Raw genomic sequence first — 23,726 nt, forward strand, 5'->3', positions numbered from 1 at the left:
ACCAGGGGTATGAGCCTATTCAGGCTTACTATGCCTTTTGGCCTCCCCCTAAAGTTTGTGCACATGTTTGGAGTAAACAACTTCATTCGTTCGTTAGTTACAAGGAAACGCCTATCATTCATCATCAGCCTGACTGCGGCTAGTGCAAGGCAAAGGCTCTCCCATGTCTCTCCAATTAACCCAGTCTTTTGACAGTTGCGGCCACCGTATCCCTGCAAACTTCTTTATCTCATCCGCCCACCTAACTTTCTGCCACCCCTGCTACGGTTGTCTTCTCTTGGAATCCACTCCGTTACCCTTGAGGTCCAGCCTTTATCTTGCCTTCGCGTTAAATGCCCTGCTCAAGCCCCCATTTCTTCCTCTTGATTTTGACTAAGATGTCAATAACCGGGTTAATGACGCCTATGATCATCACGAGTCAAAATCAAAGTTAAGATTCTGAAATCCGTCAAAATCTATAAAGTAAGCGTGCATCAGTCATTTCGTAGTGCACTGTTAGTGTCACAAGTGTCGCAGACGTCGCAATGGGCGAGGTTAAGGCGCGGATCCTTTCAACGGTTACCCGCCTTGCCACTACGGAGCTTTGTGGCACATAAATTTCATTATGCCGGTGAACATGTGTGCCGTGCTGATCGAAAGAAGGAATTCGAAGTAAAGCGGCGTAACAAACAAAAAGAAGCTGATTATTTATGCAACCTTCAGGTTGGCGCGCTACACTCTGGCTAAAGGACTTGTTACAAAAAACAGGACAAGAGAGGTACGTACCTGTCTTGTCCTGTTTTCTGTAACTAGTCCTTGTGCCCAGTATAGCGCGCCAACCTGAAGATGAAATACCAACTAGCCGCCATTACAGCATTATTTAAGGAAGACGACATTTTGCAAATTTAGTATAACAAAAGGAATGTAACTGAACGCACAGGAATGATTACAAATAACCTTACGTAAAGTAAAGGCCAGCACAGCAGTAAGGAATCGGGTGGTGTGCAGTGTAGAGAAGTAGATTGCGTGGGCTTGGAAGGTTGTGTGTCAGTTGCGACAGGTTGTTTGGTATGACTGGCTGCGTTGACCACAAAAGCTCGGACAAGGGATTAATCAGCATGGCGGAACGAAACACCGGAAAAAATATAATAAAGGAAAAATAGAAAAAATAAGAGCATAAAAAAAAGGGGGAGGGTTAGAAACATAGAGTTTCTTACTATTACCTAGAGGGAAAGCTGGCGGCGCTGCACTTCAGCCACCATGGACGCTCAAAGCATCATGGGGCGGTGAGCTACTTGTTGCGGCACAGTCGTAATTTTTCGGGAACATGGAGTGGCACTACTAAGACGTTTCATTCCGAAAACACTGTTCGTGAGTGCGCAGACGACTTTCGCGCGAACGCAGTGTGCAAAACTCATAGTAGTAAAAACGCGACGACACACGATGCCAATAAAAGATTTTACTTTTCTGAATTGCCATTAAAAACCTCTTATAGTGTTTAAGCAACAACATTTTTTTTTTGAAAACATTGTAAAGAGGAAGATCATCAGCAGTCAGAGCAGCAGAACCGAGGCGAGGCGCGAGACGAGAAGACGACGATCGGCAGCTGAAGCAGCAGAGCCGACGCGCGGCGCGAGACGAGAGCGTGAACTGTTCCGGGTCCGGACCTGTCCTTGCTCGCTCTAACCGGCCTTCACAACTGTCAATAAAGGCCGTTACATCTTGGTGGAGGCTGCGGGATTCCGTCCTGGAGCTACGCAACCGGACCATCGCTACCCCCATGCCTGCCAATGCCCACCAGCCAGCCGGCTCTTCGCCGGCACCCGTTGCTTGCCATGGTGCGCTCCGCCAGCGCGACCCGGCCGTCTTCAGCGGCACGGACGACAACGACGTGGAGGACTGGCTGTCATCTTACGACAGGGTGAGCGCTCATAACCGATGGGACGACAGTATGAAGCTTACCAACGTAATCTTCTACCTGACCGGCGTTGCCCACCTTTGGTTCCAAAACCACGAATCGGACTTCACCACTTGGACCGAATTGAAAACCAGCTTCTCTGACATCTTCGGCCGTCCGGCGGTACGCAAACTTCGCGCCGAGCAGCGTCTTCGCGTTCGTGCACAGCAGAACGGTGAATCATACACTAGTTACATAGAAGACGTCGTCAATCTCTGCAAGCGTGTCAATGCGTCCATGGCAGAGACCGATAAAGTTAAACACGTCCTTAAAGGAATCGAAGACGACGCTTTCAATATGCTTGTGGGCAAGAACGTCACCTCTGTTACCGATATATTCGACCACTGCCAAAGCTACGATGAGCTTCGCCGACAGCGCGTTTTCACTCGGCAGCCGTCTCCACAGACAGACACAGTTACTAGCCTCAGCATGACGACAGAAGACAGCTCGCTACTGCTCCAGATCAAGCAGTTTGTCCGTGAGGAGGTTGCGCGGCAGCTGTCGCTTCTTCCTGCTGTTCCGAGTCCTTCTAACCTAACTCCGACACTTCAGCACGTCATTCGGGAGCAAGTGTCCGAAGCCCTGCCATCGGTTTCCTCTTCGCCTCCCGTCGCTGCGCCACTTACCTACGGCGAAGCCGTCAGGCGTCCCCGGCCAGAAACGTTCGTTTCGTACCAGCATCAACTGCAGTCGACACCATTTCGTCCTGCCCGGCCACCACCGCAACGTTTCCGTCCATGGCGGACACCGGACAACTTACCCATTTGTTATGCCTGTGGCATTCCTGGTCACGTGATGCGTCACTGCCGCCGCCAAGTGTTGTCCCCTGCTGCCGATCCCGACCCTCGAGGTTACGCCTACGCCCCTCCCCAGCCTTTTCACCGCACTATGCCTTCTGAGACCACTGCTTCCTCCGATCTCAGCCCGTCTATTCGCCGCCGTTCTCCATCTCCGCGTCGCCGCTCGGTTTCCCCGATGCGCTGTCGTCCCTCTTCCCCTTCGGAAAACTAGTGCCCGCAGTTCCGGAGGCAAGAACTGCGTGCTTGTCGCCAAGCTCAAGACCTCGACTTTCTCCGACAAATTTGATGGCGGTTTCTGTGGAGGGCACCGATGCTTTCGCGCTTGTTGACACCGGTGCTGCTGTATCTGTACTCAGTGAGAAATTGTGCCGCCAGTTACGAAAAGTGATGACTCCGCTATATGGTTTTATGCTTCGCGCCGCTAATTCGCAACTTATCGCGCCTTTGGGGGCATGTACAGCCCGAGTTACTATTCAGGATGTTCTTTATATTGTTGAATTCATCGTCTTCCCATCGCCGTCTCACGACGTCATCTTAGGCTGGGACTTTCTCTCCCAACATGACGCTGTCATCGACTGCACTCGTTCCGAAGTCGCCCTTCTTCCATTCGGCGACGACTCGGTGAACGCTTCCACTAACTTGTGCTCCAAGCTGACTGTGGCTGATGACGTCATGATCCCGCCGTGCTGTGCTGTGCTCGTCTCTGTTCATTGCGACTCTGCATCCAACGGCCCTGTCATCTTCATCCCGTCCGACTCCTTCGCTTCTCGCCACTGTCTACCACTGCCATTCGCCGTGCTTACCGTCTCAGCCGGCTGCAGCGCCTTGCCCCTGACGAATCCATTCCTGTGCCCCTCCACTCTTCTTCACGGTGAATGCTTGGGATATGTCCAGCCCTTTGCCTCCGTCGTCACCTGGGACCCCTCTGAGGACGACTCCTGCCGCCTGCAAGTGTCGTCACTTACTTCTTCCCCACCGTCTCCTGATCCCGCTGCCGAGGCCGTCCTCGCGGGCTCAATCGACGCGAATCTTTCGCCATCAGAGAAGACCCAGCTTGCGACCATGCTAGATAAGTTTCGGTCATCGTTTGACTTCTCTCACCACCGTTTGGGCCGCACTTCAGCTGTTACCCATCGGATCGACACAGGCGCCCATTCGCCGTTGCGCCAACGCCCATATCGCGTCTCGGCCACCGAACGCCAGGTTATCGACACCCAGGTGAATGATATGCTGCAGCGTGGAGTCATACAACCATCACACAGTCCTTGGGCTTCCCCCGTCGTCCTTGTCACCAAGAAAAACGGCTCTATCCGCTTTTGCGTTGACTACCGGCGCCTCAACAAAATCACCCGAAAAGACGTCTATCCGCTGCCCCGCATTGACGACGCACTTGACTGCCTGCAGGGAGCTGAATTCTTTTCATCGTTAGATCTCCGTTCGGGGTATTGGCAAGTCCCGATGGCCGACGATGACCGCCCTAAGACAGCCTTTGTGACGCCTGACGGGCTGTATGAATTCAACGTCATGCCCTTCGGACTATGCAATGCCCCTGCCACTTTTGAGCGAATGATGGACACCATACTGCGCGGCCTGAAATGGAAAACCTGCTTATGTTACTTGGACGACATCGTTGTTTTCTCCCCAGATTTCCAGGCGCACCTCGTTCGCCTAGAGCAAGTTTTGAGATGCCTCGCGGCAGCCGGGCTTCATCTCAATTTAAAGAAATGTCGCTTTGCTGCTCGCCAGTTGACGATTTTGGGCCACGTCGTGTCAAAACAGGGTGTTCTTCCTGACCCAGCAAAGCTTCGTGCTGTCTCTGAGTTCCCGAAGCCCTCTACGATGAAGGAACTTCGCAGTTTCATCGGCTTATGTTCTTACTTCCGACGCTTTATCCGAAATTTCGCTTCTATCATCGCACCTCTGGCTGGCCTTCTTCGTGGCAGTAGCGACTTATCAAGCTGGAGTCCTGCCTGTGACGAAGCGTTCACCACGTTGCGCCGTCTACTTACTTCTCCACCCGTACTGCGCCACTTTGACCCTGATTCTCCAACTGAAATCCACACAGATGCCAGTGGCGTTGGTATCGGTGCTGTTCTTGCTCAACGGAAACCGGGGTGTGCGGAGTATGTTGTTGCATACGCGAGCCGCACCCTGACGAAGTCAGAGCAAAACTACTCCGTCACAGAAAAAGAGTGCTTGTCAATCGTAAAATTTCGACCTTACGTATACGGCCGGCCTTTCGCGGTCGTCACGGACCATCATTCCCTATGTTGGCTGTCCTCCCTCAAAGACCCAAATGGCCGCCTCGCCCGATGGGCCTTACGCCTTCAGGAGTACGATATTCGTGTGATCTATCGCTCTGGCAGGAAGCATAACGACGCCGACGCTTTGTCTCGTTCACCTCTAGCCAATGAATGTACCTCTCCTCCCGCCATCGACTGCGCCCCCTTGTCATTGGACGATATGCCCAACGAGCAGTCCAAGGACGCGTGGATCACTTCTCTTGTACGTTATCTTTCAGACCGTTCTGTCGTGTCGGTACCGCGTGCAATCCGCCGTCAGGCTGCCCACTTCACTATTCATGATGGGATTTTGTACCGCCGAAATTATCTCCCTGATGGCCGCAAATGGCTCCTAGTGATCCCTGGACATTTACGCTCAGAAATATGCGCAGCCTTTCATAGCGACCCGCAAGCTGGTGTTGGGACTGGGGCATCCCACCGTTGTCACCACTGTTGGGACTGGGTGTCCGAGCCAGGAAACGGTCGAGGCGACGGTGAGTCAAATGAACGTTTCTGTACAGTATGTACAAGGGCTTTTACATGATACAAGGGCAAGAGCACCACGGGCAGGCACACAGAAGAAGGCGGCCCCGGCGGCGAGCGTAGCTCCGGCGTGATGGCTCTTCTGCTGCCCGTCTGCTGCTCGGGTTCAGCGCGGCTCCGCTTTTAAAGCCGCTGGTAACGGTTACGCCAGCCAGCCGTTCAAATCCTCCAATCACTGGCCATCGTTCAAATTAGACCAATGGTCGAGAGCCGGCGAGCGTCGGAGGGGTTCGCACCGACGGAGAGGAGGACAGGAGGAAGGGTCCGTGTCGGCGCCGCGGCGGCGGGATAAGTCACGCTGCATGTCGCGACTTGTCCGAGAAAGTCTGGGCCTGCTTTGAGCGCCGTCGGGCGCGCAGCGCTGGTTTAGACAGGCCCGCCAGCGAAATCGGAGCTCCGGCACTACAGCACCACCGCCGCCAGACAATGCGCCACGAAGACGAGCTACTTCCGCGTGGCTCGGATGCGGGGCGCGCTCGTACGCCAGGCTCCTCCAAGTTCTCGTCCGGTGTTCGGCCGCAGGTAGCTCCAGGCTCCTTTCCGAGAACGGGTACCGCTCGTCAGGACAGGATCACTGCTCCGCAGCTTAGTCGCCCAGGTGACTGCATCAGCTTCGCTCGGTCCTTCGGAAGAGCTTGCTTCTCAACATCGGTCGTTGATCGTTCTGCATCTTGCCAAGAACCGACCGACAACAAGCAACACCCAACACAAGCAAGTGCCTTCTGTCACCCGTCAATACACCAGACTTAAAGTCTCAAATCTCTGTTGGCTACATTTCTGTCCCCTTTTTGTTCCCTCTCCAACAAGAGACGCATGTGGGATACGAGAACTTGAAAGTAATTAACTCAAACAAAGTGTCAAACACATGAAACACTCTGAATGAAATGAATACAAAATAAATTCGCTCTCTTGAGATCACTCGGCCAGAAGAACACTCAGCTGAGGCCACAAATGAGGATATCAATTTTTTTCCCCCGATCTACGAGCGAACTTAACAGCTGTTCGCGAAGAGACAATATGTAGGTCACGAGGAGGCGAAGGCAGCCTTGCTTAGAACACACGGCTTAGTGCGTCTCCGCCAGCGTTTAACTCGGTTAAACGATACCCGCTACAGCGGAAACTAATGACTCTGCCTCTTTCGCTGTGCTGCGCTTTTCTCTCTCTCTCTACTACCGTGGTAGCTAATATCTCTGCCTCTTTCGCGGTATACGCGCTTTTCTCTCTCTCTGTACTTGTCTTTCCAGTTTCTAGGGGAGGTACAGTACGAGAGCGATTCGCTTTCACTCACTTGCGACTTGTGCCTTTCTTTGCGCTTCGCGCGCCAGTCGCGACGTTCCATAACGAGTGCGGAACGCCTCCGATGGGACCGTTCTTTCTTTCTCTCCGTTCGTGGGGGCAAGTCAGACCTTGCACGAGTCTTGACTTTCTCGCGCACCCGTTTGCCTTTCCGCTCGATGTGTGGTTCGCCTTTTCCCAGCCTTTTGATTTTGCACCTACTAAGTGGCGTCAGTTCCACTCGCGGCTTTCCATCGCGATACCTAAGCTTTGTCGAGCGCTGAAGCAGTTTCTTCTTGCCAATTTTCCTGCCCCTGTCACTGCGGCCTCGTACAATCTTTCGCTCTTTGAGCCGTACACGCGCTTTCCTTCCGCGCGCGTGCCGCTTTCTATGGGAGCGCGGTTTCTCCCGTGAATGCAGTGGAAAGCGAGAGCCCGCATGAGAGCACGTGCCTTTGCGCGTCTCGCTCTCTCTGTGCTGGCGGCAAGATTCACACTTGTCCCGCTCCTTAATTTTTCGCCTCCCGGGCAGCGCTCTCTTGAATCTCGGTTTGGTGCCTTGGTGCACTTTTCCGCGCGAATGTTTGCACGATTTCTTTTTGCAGTTTATTCTACTGCCCAGACCTATGTGCCCCGACACACTTATGCGCTTCGCTTTGCGCGATAGTAATGCCTCGCACATTTCTTTAGCTCTGGTTCTGACTCTAGTTTCAGGGCTGACAACGTGACTGACTTTACTGAAGTCATTTTGCCGGCGACGCTGGCGCTTCCGATGGTGGAAACCCGTTTTCGCGCGTTTGCCCTTTCTCTCTTTTCGGCGGCGCCTGTCTTTCTTATGCCTGCCTTTCATCTTTCGGCGCCACCACTCTTTCTTTTGCCTGCCTTCCATCGTCTTTCGGTAACAGCTCTCTCTCTTGAGCTTGCCTTTCCTCTCCTTTCGACGGCAGCACTGTTTCTCTTGTTTCGCTATCACCTTGTGGCGATAGCTCACATTCCTGAACTGGCGGTGCCTTTCCTTCCGGTTGCAGCTTTTTATCGTGAGCTTCCCTTTCACTTTCGCCTGTGAAAGCACATTCTGCTTCCGTCGCCTAAGTTTCTGCTCTCTGACAACGTCGCTTTGATTGTCAGCTGATTCATATGTGCTACCTAGATCAGGCCTGTCTTTGGCGCCTTTACTAGCCTCCTCCAAACTGCGTTCTTCCTTGTCAGCGTCTCTGAGTGCGCATTCGTCCTCATCTTTCTCGGACGGGCTGACGTATACCGCCCCTATGTCGTCTGGAACGTTCTGTTCTCCACTGTCGTCCAGCACCTTAGTTTCTTCAGGCGCAGACGAACCAGTGTTTTCTACTGACATTACTGCTGACACGCAGCTCTCGTCCTGCTCCTGACGCGTTTCAGCCAATTTCGGTTGAGGGTCGGCTGTGCACTCAGTCGCGGTGTTCTCGCTACTGCAGCTGCTTTCTGGAATGTCGCAAAGCTCAGAGCAGTGCGAAAGCACGGGACTCGTTTTGCATTCCTCGCCAGAGACACTAACGCACAACTCAGCGTCCGCAAACTCTCCATGCGCCTGCTTCCGTTGATCGTAAGTTTCGGGTTTCTGCATCTCTGCCGAACGCGCTGAACAACACGGTGTGCCGTCCTCATCTACTTCGCTTGCGTCGGCGCAAGTGTTTTCACTAATGTCCAGACGGACGTCCTCTCTGCCCTGTTCGGCAACTTCTCCTGCTTTCGACACGATAGGAGATTCGCTTTCCGGTAACTCCGCCACAATCTCAATGGGCGAGACCTCTGTTAGTGCATCGTCCGATGCTGTGACTACCTTATCCGATGGTGTAGAGGTTTTCTCAGTTGGCGAATGCGGGGCAATTCCCAATGTTACAGCAGCAGTTACATCTGCCACGTACGGACTACCTTCCTCTGTGCCGCACTGGCAGCTCTGCTCTACAGCTACGCACTCTACCTCTGCGTCACGATCCTCCGACCCTTCAGCATTTTCGAGCTACTCTAAAATGTCGGCTTTAAACTGGTACGGAAAATCGTTAAACGATGGGGTGCTATTCTCTCGCAGGTACCTTTGGCGAAGGTCCAGCGGTGACACGTTATATCTCGCCAGTAAGAAGCTTTTCAGCTCATCGTAGTCCGCCAAGCCGTCGTCCAACAGGCGCTTGACAACGTCATACGCTTCGATGGAAAGCAGGGCTACCAACTTCTGTGCCCAACCATTCCGCTCAACGCGCTTTCTCTCGCAGACGCGCTCGAACTCCGCAAGATATTTCGCCATATCTTCGGCGATCACGAAGGGCTGCGGCCTGTCTCTCAGCTGATGACCGTTGGTCTTACGCAGAGCGAACAATGTTCTATCTCTCTCATAAAAGATCTCGTGTGCTTCAAACTCCAGGTCCATCAGTTTGTTAGCGCGAGCACGTCGTTTATTCTGAAGCTGCCTCTGTTTTTCTGCCTCCTCGCGCTCACGGCGTTTTTCGGCCTCCTCGCGCTCACGGCGTCTTTCGGCCTCCTCGCGCTCACGGCGTCTTTCGGCCTCCTCGCGCTCACGGCGTTCTGTGATCTCTTCCCAGGCCTCATTGGCTTCCTCAGCCGTTACATTCTCCTTTCGCATGATCTCAAGAATCGCATGCTTTCGTTTTGCGGGGCCCAAATCAATGCCCAACTCTTCACAAATTTCGATGAGTTCCTTCACTTTGAAGTTCTCCATCGCGCACAATAGCCTCTTGTAGTTTGCCCTTTTCTTAGAATTCCCTTGCCGTTCACAACTATAGCGCTACTAGCATGACACGCGCAAGTAATTCCTTCCAAAACGCCTCGTTTACTCCCTCTGCACCAGCTTTCGTTTCAAAGCGCTCCGACTTGGCTCGAAACAGCAAAGCTCTCCTACAGTGCTACACACACAGTCCTACTCTAGACTACAATCACGTGTGCTAGAGCAGTCTGGCGAATTGAGGGGAAAACATCACGCACTCACCGCGCCGAGGTAGCTGACGCCGGTCGATCCCGCAGCTGCCATCCCTGTTGGGACTGGGGCATCCCACCGTTGTCACCACTGTTGGGACTGGGTGTCCGAGCCAGGAAACGGTCGAGGCGACGGTGAGTCAAATGAACGTTTATGTACAGTATGTACAAGGGCTTTTACATGATACAAGGGCAAGAGCACCACGGGCAGGCACACAGAAGAAGGCGGCCCCGGCGGCGAGCGTAGCTCCGGCGTGATGGCTCTTCTGCTGCCCGTCTGCTGCTCGGGCTCAGCGCGGCTCCGCTTTTAAAGCCGCTGGTAACGGTTACGCCAGCCAGCCGTTCAAATCCTCCAATCACTAACCATCGTTCAAATTAGACCAATGGTCGAGAGCCGGCGAGCGTCGGAGGGGTTCGCACCGACGGAGAGGAGGACAGGAGGAAGGGTCCGTGTCGGCGCCGCGGCGGCGGGATAAGTCACGCTGCATGTCGCGACTTGTCCGAGAAAGTCTGGGCCTGCTTTGAGCGCCGGCGGGCGCGCAGCGCTGGTTTAGACAGGCCCGCCAGCGAAATCGGAGCTCCGGCACTACACTGGTCACGGCGGTGCTTTCAAGACCTACAACCGGCTTCGCCTCCGCTATTACTGGCGCGGCATGTCCAACTACGTTCGAACATTCGTCCGTTCCTGCCCTGATTGCCAGCGCCGCAAGCTCGGTCATCATCATTCGACCGGCCCTCTGCAGCCTTTGCCTTGCCCATCCAGGCCATTTGACCGAGTTGGCATTGACCTGTATGGACCCCTTCCGTACACTGCTGCAGGAAACCGCTGGGTTATCGTCGCTGTAGACCTCCTGACACGGTACGCTGAAACAGCCGCCCTCCCAGCTGCTACAGCGCGGGATGTTGCCACCTTCCTCTTGCACCATTTCATACTTCGGCACGGAGCACCGCGTGAACTGTTGAGCGACCGTGGGCGGGTGTTTCTGTCAGACGTCGTTTCATCTCTCCTGCAGCAATGCAACATTACTCGCCGCACCACTACTGCCTATCATCCCCAGACGAACGGCTTGACTGAACGTTTCAATCGAACATTAGGTGACATGTTGTCAATGTACGTGGCGGCCGACCATACTGACTGGGACGTCGTCCTCCCCTTCGTCACGTATGCCTACAACACCGCTACGCAGAGCACTACTGGTTTCTCACCATTCTTCCTTCTGTACGGCCGTGAACCATCCTCGCCGCTCGACACTATTCTTCCTTACCATCCTGATTCGTCAGAAACCACAACCGTATCTGAAGCCTCCAGACACGCTGAAGAGTGCCGCCAGCTCGCCCGGTCATTCACGTCCGAAGACCAAGGGCGCCAGAAATACCGCTTGGATCACTCCCATGGCACCGACACTTTTCAGCCGCAATCCCTTGTTTGGCTCCGTGTGCAGTCTGCTGCACCAGGTCTCTCTAGCAAGTTGCTGCCGAACTACCAGGGACCCTACCGCGTCCTTGAGCGCACTTCTCCCGTAACTTACGTAGTTGAGCCCGTGACGCCATCACCCGATCTCCGACGACGTGGGCGCGAGACCGTCCACGTTTCGCGATTGAAGCCGCACTACGACCCCTGCGTCGTGTTGACCCCCTAAATCGCCAGGATGGCTCTTTTTCCCCCGGGGCCAAATGTAAAGCAGTCAGAGCAGCAGAACCGAGGCGAGGCGCGAGACGAGAAGACGACGATCGGCAGCTGAAGCAGCAGAGCCGACGCGCGGCGCGAGACGAGAGCGTGAACTGTTCCGGGTCCGGACCTGTCCTTGCTCGCTCTAACCGGCTTTCACAACTGTCAATAAAGGCCGTTACAACATATTTAGTTTTAAAACTGCGCCTGCTAATTACGAAATATTAGTTTTTGTAGTATTCATTACTGGGCAAATAGGAGAGCTAGCCATGCCGTATTTTGGGCGGACTTTGCACTTAAATGCTTTTCTGCTCGTTTGTTGCAATTTACATACGGGATATTGAATGTTAGGACATTCTTGATTATCGAATAGCGTTTATTTTTGCATTATTTTTTGGCCAAAAGTTGAAGTTCTGCAGTCGGTAGCTCACCGCCCCATGATGCTTTGAGCGCCCATGGTGGCTGAAGTGGTCTCGAGGGGTCTCCATGCAAACTCCCATAGACGGGCTGCCAGCTTTCCCTCTAGGTAGTAGTAAGAAACTCTATGGTTAGAAAGGAATGCGGCAGACAGACGTTCCTGAGAAGTGATCGCAAGAGAAGAGCTGGAGGTGAAGATAAAGAAGAGAAAAAAAATTGTCATAGAGTGGGTAAAGGACGAGTCTGGGGTGAAGGCCAAGGTGTAAGAAACGGTTTATGAAGTGCTGGATAAATGTCTGACCATGTGCAAGGTTTGTTTGAGACTTACGCCAGTGCCGGAATGTACCTGAGAGGTTTTAAGTGTTCTGTTTAGATCTTAATTCCTGCTTATTGTAAGGCTCTAAATCTCTGTATAAGAAATACCTCTCTATTTTCTGCCACTTGCAGAATTGAAGCCTGACTGAAAAGTAAACAGTCTAAGCACAGCCGCCGGAGTGGCTCAGTGGTTAGGGCGCTCGGCTGCTACCCAAAAGATGCGGGTTCGATCCCGGCGGCGGCGGCGGTCAAATTTCGATGGAAGCAAAATTTTTGGAGGCTCGGATACTGTTCGATGTCAGTGCGCGATGAAGTACCCCGGGTGGTGGAAATTTCCGGAGCCCTTTCCGGAGTACACAGAGACAGAGATGCAGACGGGACACACAATGACAACAGCTGAAGTTTAATACACGTTCAAGAAAAGATTCTCAGTTCACCAAATCACGTGTGCACATGCGCAAGAAACTCAACTTTGGAAAGATTTCCTTTCATATCAAGCAATCACGAAACTCACAGCGATGTGAAGTGCGCATTCTTTGGCATGTATGACAAGTCTTGTCCAGTGAGGGCAATTGAAGTCTTTTCCAGTGAGGGCAATTGAAGTTTGTAAATAGCAGCGTTGGAGTGGTTTTCTTTATTCCAGTTTCCTGTGTGAAGTGTTATACAAGGCCAGACGAGCCAGCAAGCAGGCTGAATGGGAGACTTTTGAAGCTTTTTTGCATTGATGAAGCAGGAGACAAGTGAGCAAGGACCCTTTCAGCTGCCCTCACTGGAAAAGAGCACGCGCACCAGCCTGCTGTGAATTCTGTGGTTATTTGATATCAAAGGAAATCTTTTAAAAGTGGAGTTTCTTGCGCATGTGCACACGTGATTTGGCGAATAGAGAATGTTTTCTTGAGTGACTATGGAACTTCAGTTGATGTCTAGCGTGTGTCCCGTCTGCTCTCTTCTCTGTCTGCTGTTTTATTCGCGCTAGTTAACATGTCGCAGCCAGTGCGCATTGCAATACTCTCGCTTTCCGCGTAGTGCAACATAAGAAAGGCGTGTCAAAAGGAATGCCTGCCCGCTATATGTGTACAGGAGGGGTGCGAGATACGCGTGATACATAGCACAAGTTCATGTGTTTCCTATTCATTCCGGTTTTGTTCTCCTTCCTCTAACTTTCCATTAAGGTTCAAACTTCAAGCAATTGCTTATTTTACCATCCCAAACCTCTTGCTTTCCTGCAAAAAGCATTCCTGAAAAGTGTACATGGCTTGGAAACTGAATATTCGTGTTTTTTTTTTTACCTCTTCCACCAGCAATCCAGTGATGAAATGCTCCCAGCTCCAGTGCCTAGACCTAGGACTCTGGGATGGTCCTTCCACTGCGCTTCAACGCCACGTGTCTGTGAAGAACTAGAGTTCTCTACTGAATGCAGATTCATCTGGGTCGTTGAGTAGCAGGCTCAATGTACCCTGCAACTCAACGACGCAGAGCGCACCACGCAAGTTTGCAAAGTGCACTGCTGATTTGCGCTATATCTGTGGAAGTATATAGGCCGTTGGATCAGGTGCACTTAAGTTTTATTCCTGCTCCTCGAAATGGTAACGGAAATGTCCTTTTTTCTGATCTGCACTAGAGACGCTACGAACCTTGACCGCCGAGTGTTTGTTCGTCCGCAACAACAGGAAGTGCCTGTTTATATGTTCATGCGTAAACTAATTCCCTCGGCAGCTTGTCTGATAAGAGAAAATTGTTACCATAATCTATCCTAATAAGCTATCCTAATAAAACATGATATTAAAAGTGAGGTTTTGCAACAACTAGATAATCATGAAAGTTTATTCTTAAAGGTTAATTACATTAATCACGCTTTTATTTTGGGCGCGCTGTATAGGCCTCCAGATTCTGGTACTGACTATATGCACAAATTGCAGGATCATATGCATTCATTTAGGAACAGCAAAATCATTATTTTTGGAGACTTTAATATTCCAAATGTGAATTGGTCTACTGGATCTTTTGAAAGTTCTGAAAATGCAGACTTAATTTCAGACCTAATGATTGTTCATGATTTTGTAGAAGTTGTAACTGAGCCAACAAGGGTGCGAGGGATGAGCAGTTCTGTTTTAGACCTAGTATTTGTGAGCCGCTTGTTTTCTGTGCACATTTCATCTGTATTGGAGGGAATATCAGATCATAGACTGGTACTTGTTTCTCTAATATTTACTTCTCGTGATAAACTACGCAAAAACTTGCTTAAAGTTGTAAAAGAATTTTCACGTGCGAATGATGAATCAGTACTTGATTATTTAGACATTGATTTCGACAGGGTTTTTGGTGAAGGTGTCTCGGTTTTGTGGGCTACTTTCAAGGAGCACTGTGAATTTTGTCAGCTGAATTTCATTCTAGACAAGAAAAAACTCGTCAAGAAAAAGAATCCATGGATTAATCGCCACACTATTCATCTCAAATGTAAAGTCAAGCGCCTAAAGCGTTCGAAACGGGCAAACACAGATCTTTTAGGAGAACTTGTGGCTGAACTTTCTTCGAATATTAGATTGGCCAGGAAACGGTACTTCACATAGTCTTTCCCGCAATGCATAAAAAGTAATCCTGCTAAGTTTTGGAATCATATCCGAGAGTCTCATAAGCCACTCGAAAAAATAGTCACGAATAGATGCGTTGTTTCGTGCCAAAAGAGAATTGCCACAGCTTTTAATAATTATTTCCAATCTGTTTTCTCAACTGATCAAGATGAAATATGCACGGTTTTGTTTTTGATTCCTTTCAAACTTTAGCCATTGTATCTGATGAGGGCGTCGTTGAAATGCTATCCGATTAGATACGAAGTGTTCTCCCGGCCCAGATGGCATCCCTAATGCATTTTTGCGGCGCTATGCTGAATCATTGTCTCGTTTTTTGTCCAAAATATTTCGTGCCTCCTTTTCTTCTTGCTCCTTGCCGCCTGACTGGCTCACAGGGAAGGTTATTTCGGCCTGCTAAAATTATGATTGACTCTCTGTAAACAACTACCACCGTATCTCTCTAACGCCATCCTGTTGTAAGCTTATCGAACATATCGTTGTCAATCATATACTTTGTACAGGTGTGTCTTCGAAGCGCAGGTCGGAGGCCGTTGATCAAAGACGCGTCACGGCAGGCACACACCCAGGAGTCACACCGAAAACCAGCACAGCACTTCGTTCTCCTCTTCGTCCCACCGCGTGAACGGCTACCGGTCGTTCCCATTACAGTTACCTCCCCGGCGAAAAGAAGCCATCCTGGCGACTTACGGTGACGAAAGAATTGTCGGATCGTAGTAGGGCTTAAGACGCTCGACGTGTACAGTTTCACGCCCCCGGCGACGATGATCCGGGGAGGGGTCAAGGGGCTCAACTATGTAATTCACGGGAGAAGTTTGTTGAAGAACGCGGTAAGGGCCGTGATAGCGGGAAAGTAGTTTCGTGGCGAGGCCGGGAGTGGAGGAAGGCACCCAGAGCCAAACGAGTGCGCCGGAGGGATATGATGCGGGAGGGTCCAAGGGGTCCCGACGGTGCTTGTGGTGCTGCTGGAGTTGTGTGGTGAAAGAGCGCGCAAGTTGTCGACATTCTTCGGCATACATGTGGGCTTCGGAGAAGGATGTGTTCTCGGAAGAATCAGGGCGATAGGGAAGGATGGTGTCCATTGTGGAGGTAGGCTCGCGACCATATAAGAGGAAGAAAGGAGAGAATCCCGTCGTTGTCTGCGTAGCCGTATTATACGCGTAGGTTACGAAAGGAAGCACTTTATCCCAGTTGGAGTGGGCGGTATCAACGTACATGGCGAGCATGTCACTGAGAGTGCGGTCCCAAGCAGCACACCAACAATGGACCGACGCTGGCATAATGCTGGTCAAAACCGGCTCGAAAGTCGTACCGACGTCGGCATTGGGACAAAAAGTTACTTTTTCCAACCTTGGCCTGATGTTCGGACCAACACTGAACCGACATTCATGCCACTCTCAGACCACTGTTCAGCCGCTCTACCAACACTGAACCGACATTCACGCCGCTATTGTACCCACTTTCAGCCACTCTACCAACACTGAACCGACATTCATGCCACTATCAGACCACTGTTCAGCCGCTCTACCAACACTGAACCGACATTCATGCCGCTATTGTACCCACTTTCAGCCGCTCTACCAACACCGGCTTGACATACCACAATTAGGCCACTGTTCAGCCTTTCTGCTAACGCTTGCCCGAAGTTTATGCCATTGCATTTCCAGTTCAGCGAATATTCACATTCCAGTTAATGTTCGCATTGGGAAAGCCATGGGTTTTGGCATTGCAAAGCTGCAATCGTCTCTTCTATACACATGCACAACAAAATGAGGCAACGAAAGAATCCAACTGAGAAACAATTTATTAAATAATTAGGCACCGTGGCTGGGGACGCGCGGTTGCGCGAGTCCTGCGAGGCAGCGAGGGCCGCGCAGGAGGCGGGACCTTGGGAAGGAGCCAGGGCCGCGCGGGAGGAGGATTTCTGGGAGGTGGGGGACGCTTGGGGAAGGGAGGGCACTGTGCTGGGGGCTGAAGCACAGGGGCTCGCAGTGGTTGCCAGGCCGGCAGCGGTACTTGGCAGAAACGCTTCGGCAAAACGCCTTTTGCGTCTGCCGCCACGGTCCACCGAACCTGGCAACCACTTCCTAATAAACCCCTGCGCTTCCACCACATCCGCCCCCGTCTTCTCACAGATGGCATCTGCATAAGATAAGCGTTCATTTTAGGCCAGCAGAAAAAGTTTGCTCGTTAACAGAAATCAAGATTATTTCAGCAACAGAGAAAACAGAAAAGGCCACAAGTACATGTTAACTCAAAGTGCGTGCCAAAATGAAAGGACTACAGTATCTAAATACAACTTAAGGAGAAAATACACCTGAAAGCTCTTCTAACCAACTGTATAAAGCTGCTGCGACATCACGGTCGACCACTTTGCACTACTAACATATGGGAGCACAAATGGCTGGCAGATACAAGGCACGACTACGATCCATGACAAGAGATGGATGTGACTGATGGGAGGGCTTTCTTTGAAAGGCATCTGCTGACTCATATATCTTCAGATGCACATGGAAGAAAACTGCAGATGACTACCCCCATAAAAACAGTAACAAAATATTCACCTGCAATGAAAAAGAAAACTGGTAAAGTATCAACTGAAAAGAAGAAAAGAAAACAAAGCGCAGCAGAACCTGGTGCATGTTCTTCCACTCATCTTTTAAAATTCAGTTAAAAGCTACTGCAACAACATACCTGTTGCCACCTTGCATAACTTCAGGGCAATAAATGACCACTTGCCCTTGCGGCCATGGAGGCTGTACATCCTCTGTACAGCCACCCCCATGATGGCGGTCATTATGTTGGAGCCCACCTCCCTCAGGCCCTTGCCCCCCAGGCGGACCAGCTGCTTTCGCTGAAAAGAAACACCACAGGTGCACAAGCTATTAGGCACAAACATCAATTATAATTTCATTTAGTTTAGCAGAATCGAATAGCTAAGACAATTGTGTGACTACCTGTCAACAGCCCATGCGAGTACCTACAATCATAATGCATAATTTCTGTATGATACAATAGCTTGACTAGTTGCTACCAGCAGAAAGCACCACCACCAATATGGACATTCTTTTTTTTCCCAGTTTACTAAGAGCAGGGAAACTTTAGCGATTAAGCAAAGGTGGCCAACTCCTACCCATTATGCTTTGCATCTTGGACATTATTATATTATAACTATAATGCTTTTTGCAGATATCTATGCGCTGGATGTGTTTTCTCTGCACAGCCGTTACGCTAAAATTAATTTGGTTTGTAGAACTTAAAGTTCCAAAGTGACTCAGGCTATGATGAGGGACACCATAGTGGAGGGCTCCGGAAGTTTCGACCACATGGGGTCTTTAACATGCGCCAATGACATCACACTGCACACGGGCGCCTTGCTTTTCGCCTCCATGGAAAACTGGCCATCACGGCTGGGTTTGAACCTGAGTCTTTGGGTTCAGCAGTCGAGTGCCCTAACCACTGAGCCACCATGGCGGGGCTCACTACCCTGAAATTGAGCAGTCTAATTAATGCTATACAAAGGGCGCTTATTTAAATCCCTAAGCACCTGAGTAAAGCTGCGTGCTTAGCAACCACATTTAATTAAACGATGTTGCTTGTTTTTGGCAGCAGATTAAGTAATGAAATGTGCATAATGTGAGCAAAACACAGGGAAGAGGTGGGTTAAAGCTGCCCCATTATTTGGGAAACCTAGCCGAAATAAAAGACGCGCTGAGAGAGGACCAACTTCCAGCTGTGTTCACAGCAGTTCATGCAACAGTATATTAACCGAAAGCACAGCTTCCTGTAAAACAGACCTTACAACAACCTTAATGTTAGCTACAAAGTCCACTGCTGAACTAAATTAAAACAGCACAACAATAAATGACAAATGTAAGGAAAATGAGGGGCTCGTTATGAGACACATACGAAGAAAGGCAGCCACAGGCAACAAAAGCATAGGGGATTTTTTTTTTGCTGTTGATCGATGTAAAACAATAATGTAATCACAGAAATATTTGACTGAGAAAAAAAATTTGTTGGAACCAAGTCTGTTATGCAACGACCGGCCACCGGCAGAGCTCTGGAAAACTACATCGAATGACATTGAGTGACACCATCTGAGAGCAACTGCCCCAAAAAAGCCTGTGACTGCACCGCCAAATACCAAGCTACTACAAGATGTGACAGGTGCAATGCTTCGCACAGAACCAGCATCAGTAGCTTGGTTTGCTGTTTAGCGCTCCTTCTCGCCTAAACGCTCTGATGCGACAGCAGTCTCGCAGGTGGCATTTTCTTTGCATTTCGTGGCTGAAACATGATGTGACAACTGGCACCTGCCGTAAGCAATATTGCGAGCACCACATGTTCAGCACTGCTACTGAGCCCAACAAATTGATAGGAGCCAAAGAGCAGATAAAGAGAGTCCCCTAACAGCTGTCCCGACACGTGATGCAGTTTTTGAAAGCTCTGCTACCGGCTGGGCATTGCGTACCACTTTTGCTTCCAACAGTAAATCTCACCACACAAGGAATCGACAGGGCGTTCCAGTGAACACTCTCAAAAATTCCTAAAGAAGCGCAAGTTCGATATGGGAAAACAATTTTTTTTTTGGAGGAACGATCTCTCAGCAGTGGTGGACATAATTTACTGCATAACTGTGCGTGTGTACCTGCAAATATTTCTTCTATTTTGAACTCCCTATTCTTAGGAATTCCTGAAAATGTTCACTGAAACAGCCAGTGTGTATATCAGCAAGCAACTTTCATGAACAAGACATTTACATTAACAAAACACACTGTGACAGCACACTCCAGCACAACAGTAGGAATTATATCTATGAAGAGCATGTTATTCACAGAGCACGGCATGCAAATACTCTTGGAGCTCAAGATTTCCTTCACAAACCTCGGAATTACATTATGCATGCAATTCGTTAGTAGGCATTCATTTTTTCCAGACACGAATTATCAGAAACATTAAATCACCAGTCCAGCAGCCACGCTGTCGTCCTGGACGGCAGCTTCCGCAGTGTCCAACTCCTCGGGGGAGAATGCGGGCAGTGCAAGGGTGGGAGGCGGTGGCGAGGGGGACACTAGCCGAGTCCTCTGCTCCAGCTGCCGGTCTGACCGCAGCAGCACGTGATCCTCCAGCCTTTGTAACCGCTGCATTAAGTCGCGCTGCTGCTGTCGGACCTCCAGCACCAGGCACATCAGCTTCAGCAGGGTAGCTGAAACTGAAGCAATCAACAATTTCAGTGAGAGCAGGTTAACCTGGGCGCAATAATATCATTTGCGCACTGAGGTACAATAAAGAACAGTATGAGGCTAACAGTAGGCAGCAACACACTCTGTACTATGCTCCTAAACTTCCACCAGTTTTTATCCTCCAGGACACTTCTAATTCATGTTCTATTCCTTGCTAGCCTAATTTAAATGCCATAAATGTCACCATGCACTGACAAACACCTAGGTGAAATGGAGCTGCTCTATGTGTGATAGCTAGCACAGAACCTGCAGCCTTGTTGTGTAAAGGACTTCTCAGTCTATGAGCTTCGCCAATTTTTACATGGCTTCATGGGCATTTCCACTGCTATTGCACCATGGCAGAGATGGCAGCAGTTAGTCGCAAATGGATTCTTCCAGTGTCATGAGAAGCATGTGCTAATAGAAGCGAGAAAGCAGAGCAGGCCTGTGCCCTTAATATAGCATTGCACCATTTGGAAAGTATTGCTCACGACAAAACCCACATTGGCCAAAATGCTGGAGGTAGACATCTGTTCTAACTGCAAGTGTCGGCAGGGATCAATGCATTAAAACTGCAACAAAGATAGCCCTTATGGAATTATAGCCCTTAGCTGACAGGCGAAATGCAACAAAGAGGTGGACCAAATGTTTCTTGCTAGGCACAGGAGGTGCCAAACCGTTGAGACATAAAACAAAAGCATTTGTTGGGCGAGTTGGTGTTTTTGATGATCCATAACTACAGCGCAAACGACAGGACAGAGATGAAGAAGGGACACCACACAGCGCTGACTCACAACTAAAGTTTATTGGATGCCAGAAGGTATAAATACCTCCCTGGCGGCCAGAAAGAATGCAGTCGACACTTACATGCGTGACTGACATAATAGTGTACCAGTCATATGCCGCCAAGCAAATCACATGCGCGAGAATACAATATAAGCAGTGACAGAATACAATATAATCAGTGAGCAAGCACTTGTCAATATTCGCAATCAAGGTATCTTCTTTCTTTTTCTGACAACGCGACAGATGAAGCACTGATGCATTCTTCCGAGAGCCTACCTATTAAGTGAGCTTCAATGATCTCCCTTGCTAACGAGTCACGGTTCTTTTCTAACACTGCACTTTCCTGATAGTTTGGCGCACAGGCGCACGCAGCGCTGTGTGGTGTCCCTTCTTCATCTCTGTCCCTTCTTCATCTCTGTCCTGTCGTTTGCGCTGTAGTTATGGAACATAAAACAAGGTCACATTTATCTCTTACCACGCATCCATTTTGCTGCAGGCAAGACAAGACTAAGAGCCAGCTGATGTGCTCCACAAGGCAGTTAGGCTGTTCAGTTCTTTCCTAAGCAAGAGGTCCTCCTTCAGAGCATGCCACTATTATTGGCTGCTTATCTCCTTCAGCACCCTTTATGGGAGCTTTGTGATAGCGCAATTAATTTTTTTTCAGCACATTTCGCTGCATCCCAGGCACTGCATTGACTTCCAACCAGTAAACTTTTAAAATACTTTGAAAGACAATGAAAAATTACAATATGGGCCTTGCTGACCAACCGCGACCAAGCGAACAAATTATGCTGGTAAGGAAACAAATGCACAGAACATGGGACTACTGTGTAGAGTGCAATTCGTAGGAGTGGCTTCCTGGTGGTGATGTAGGCCGAGAGAGGCAACAGAAATGCCAGGATCCAAAAGAACCCAACAAAAGCACAATATACAGCTCTTGGGAAGGGCACACAACAACCACTCCACTATGAATCACAAGAGGAGAAAGCAATGGAAGTACTAGGTTGTAAATTCCAGTACCACTTCAGTTCAATACAATCGTTTTTGATAAATAGATGTGATGATTTTCAGAGTGACCCCTTTCAAAGCACATAGTTTGAAACTAGAAATGTGCTCCTAGCACCGTTTCAAGAGCCACTGAGGAGAACTCCGTGCAAATATCTTCCTGAATAAGTATATTCTCTAGGTCTTTCTGGGCCTGTTGACTGCTGCTCGGCAGCAGCAGGTACAATGAGAAATTTAAAATTTGCTCTGTTTTTCTTTAAGGCAAAGCAGATCTAGCTTCTATATTTTGTTGTGTCACTTGATACTAGACAAAATAGGAGTGTAATTAAAAGAAAGGAACACAGTGAAAAGACGGGACAAGCAGCATTTATTCTGTCCTCTCACTGTGTCCCCATGTTTGGCTTGCATTTCTCTTTTTGCACAAAAGTAAACAAAGTGAAAATCTCACCATCAACAGTCCCAGCTGTCGACCCCTCCAGCTTGCTGGCTGGCGCACTGTTTTCGTTCACGCTCTCCCCAGCGTGATTCAGTGGGGCTGGAGATGAACATGCGTCATTGATGGCAATCCAGGAAGTACAGAACACACTACTGTGTACAACCACAATGTCACATTTCTATCCTAATTGAATGCAGAAATGCTACTTCAGGATATTTTTGGAGAAGGGACAGAACAGTTGCATGGCCAGGCTGTTTTGCATACAGGTGATCTTTTTAAAACACAATAGACACAAAATTACGAAGTTCAGAAACAAATTCCTGGTTATATAGAGATGCCCCCCAGGCAATAGTAACACTTCCTTTGGCCAAAAAGATATTTTAATTTGGTTTCAATCACAGGCTGTACAAAGACTTCATAATTCAAAACCCATCAAAACCGACACCTCCATGACAAGTAGTTGACGTGACAAACAATGTCACATCATGCAGATACCTATGACACATAAAAGAACGTTGTGATCCGACTGCGGCGGCGCGTTTCGATGGAGGCGAAACGCAAGAGGTGCCCGTGTGCTGTGCGATGTCAGTGCACGTTAAAGATCCCCAGTCGGCTGAAATTATCCCAGGGCGCTACGGCACCCCTTTCTTCCTTTCTTCTCACACTCCCTCCTTTTTCCCTTCTCTTATGAATGTCCACCGAAATGCGAGAGAATTACTGCACCACTTTCTTTCCTGAAAAATCAGTTTTCAATTTTTTAAATATGTGTCTATAGTACTTCAATAATTACATTTCTCATGCACCAGCATGGTGCATTGGTACCGTATTTTCCGGTGTATAAGACGCGGCTTTTTTTCAAAAATCATGCTGGTGCGTCCTATACAAGGGTGCGTCTTATATGCGAATATTTCGTTTTTTTTAGAGAGTTCAGAAATTACTCAGGTTCATATTCAAGCCTTTTTTACCGAAAAAATATCACTAGCAATGAAGCGGTTGCAACACGGTTAATACTTCAATACGGGGACCACATTGCGCAACTTTTTTTAGGTGAACTTTATCATGAAGCGACGGGGATGACGACTTCCGGGATCACAAACACACCACCGTTTCGGAGGCCCCAAGCAAAAGTAATGTGAAATGCCAAAAGATGACGACAATCACGCTTCTCGCCATTGTCAAGACAAGCCAGGACAAGCCGGCGTTCTTTTTTCAGCCACCCTTTGCCACTTTGTTTGCTCCATGTACGTAGTGCGAAGAGAATATTTCAGTCGCGTTGCCACCAGAAATGGGCGAACTTTTTGATAGCGCATCCGAAGGTGAAGACTTCCAAGGTTTTAAGTAGAAATAAAATGTTCTTATGGACATGTGGGAGAGTTTTTTCGTTTTTCTTTCTTTTTTTCCAAAACGTGGGCAGGAATGGCGTGAGTGTTGCCTTTTTCGACCACTTAGCGTTGCTTAAGAATTTCTCACAAGTACGGTGAA

At 49.5% G+C, this 23,726-nt stretch overlaps 2 protein-coding genes across 2 annotated transcripts in view; one reads left to right on the top strand and one right to left on the bottom strand.

Moving 5' to 3' along the window:
- Positions 1 to 13,605, top strand: part of LOC149326809 (salivary peroxidase/catechol oxidase-like) — a 143,404-nt gene extending 129,799 nt beyond the window's left edge. Inside the window, exon 15 of the mRNA XM_089564679.1 lies at positions 13,506 to 13,605. Coding sequence (XP_089420805.1) covers positions 13,506 to 13,605 — 100 coding nt within the window. The remainder of the gene's footprint in view (positions 1 to 13,505) is intronic.
- A 21-nt stretch (positions 13,606 to 13,626) lies between these two features.
- On the bottom strand, positions 13,627 to 22,607 carry LOC149326810 (uncharacterized). The gene is made up of 5 exons (XM_089564680.1): positions 22,257 to 22,607; positions 19,760 to 20,007; positions 17,487 to 17,646; positions 16,809 to 16,934; positions 13,627 to 13,661 (listed from the first exon to the last, which is right to left on the bottom strand). The coding sequence occupies exons 2-5, from the start codon at positions 19,982 to 19,984 to the stop codon at positions 13,627 to 13,629; spliced, it is 546 nt and encodes a 181-aa protein (XP_089420806.1). The 5' UTR covers positions 19,985 to 20,007; positions 22,257 to 22,607.
- Between the last annotated feature and the right edge of the window lie 1,119 nt (positions 22,608 to 23,726).

This window comes from Amblyomma mixtum, chromosome 10, assembly GCF_055824585.1.
Source record: "Amblyomma mixtum isolate Tamu chromosome 10, ASM5582458v1, whole genome shotgun sequence".
NCBI classification, from domain to species: domain Eukaryota; kingdom Metazoa; phylum Arthropoda; class Arachnida; order Ixodida; family Ixodidae; genus Amblyomma; species Amblyomma mixtum.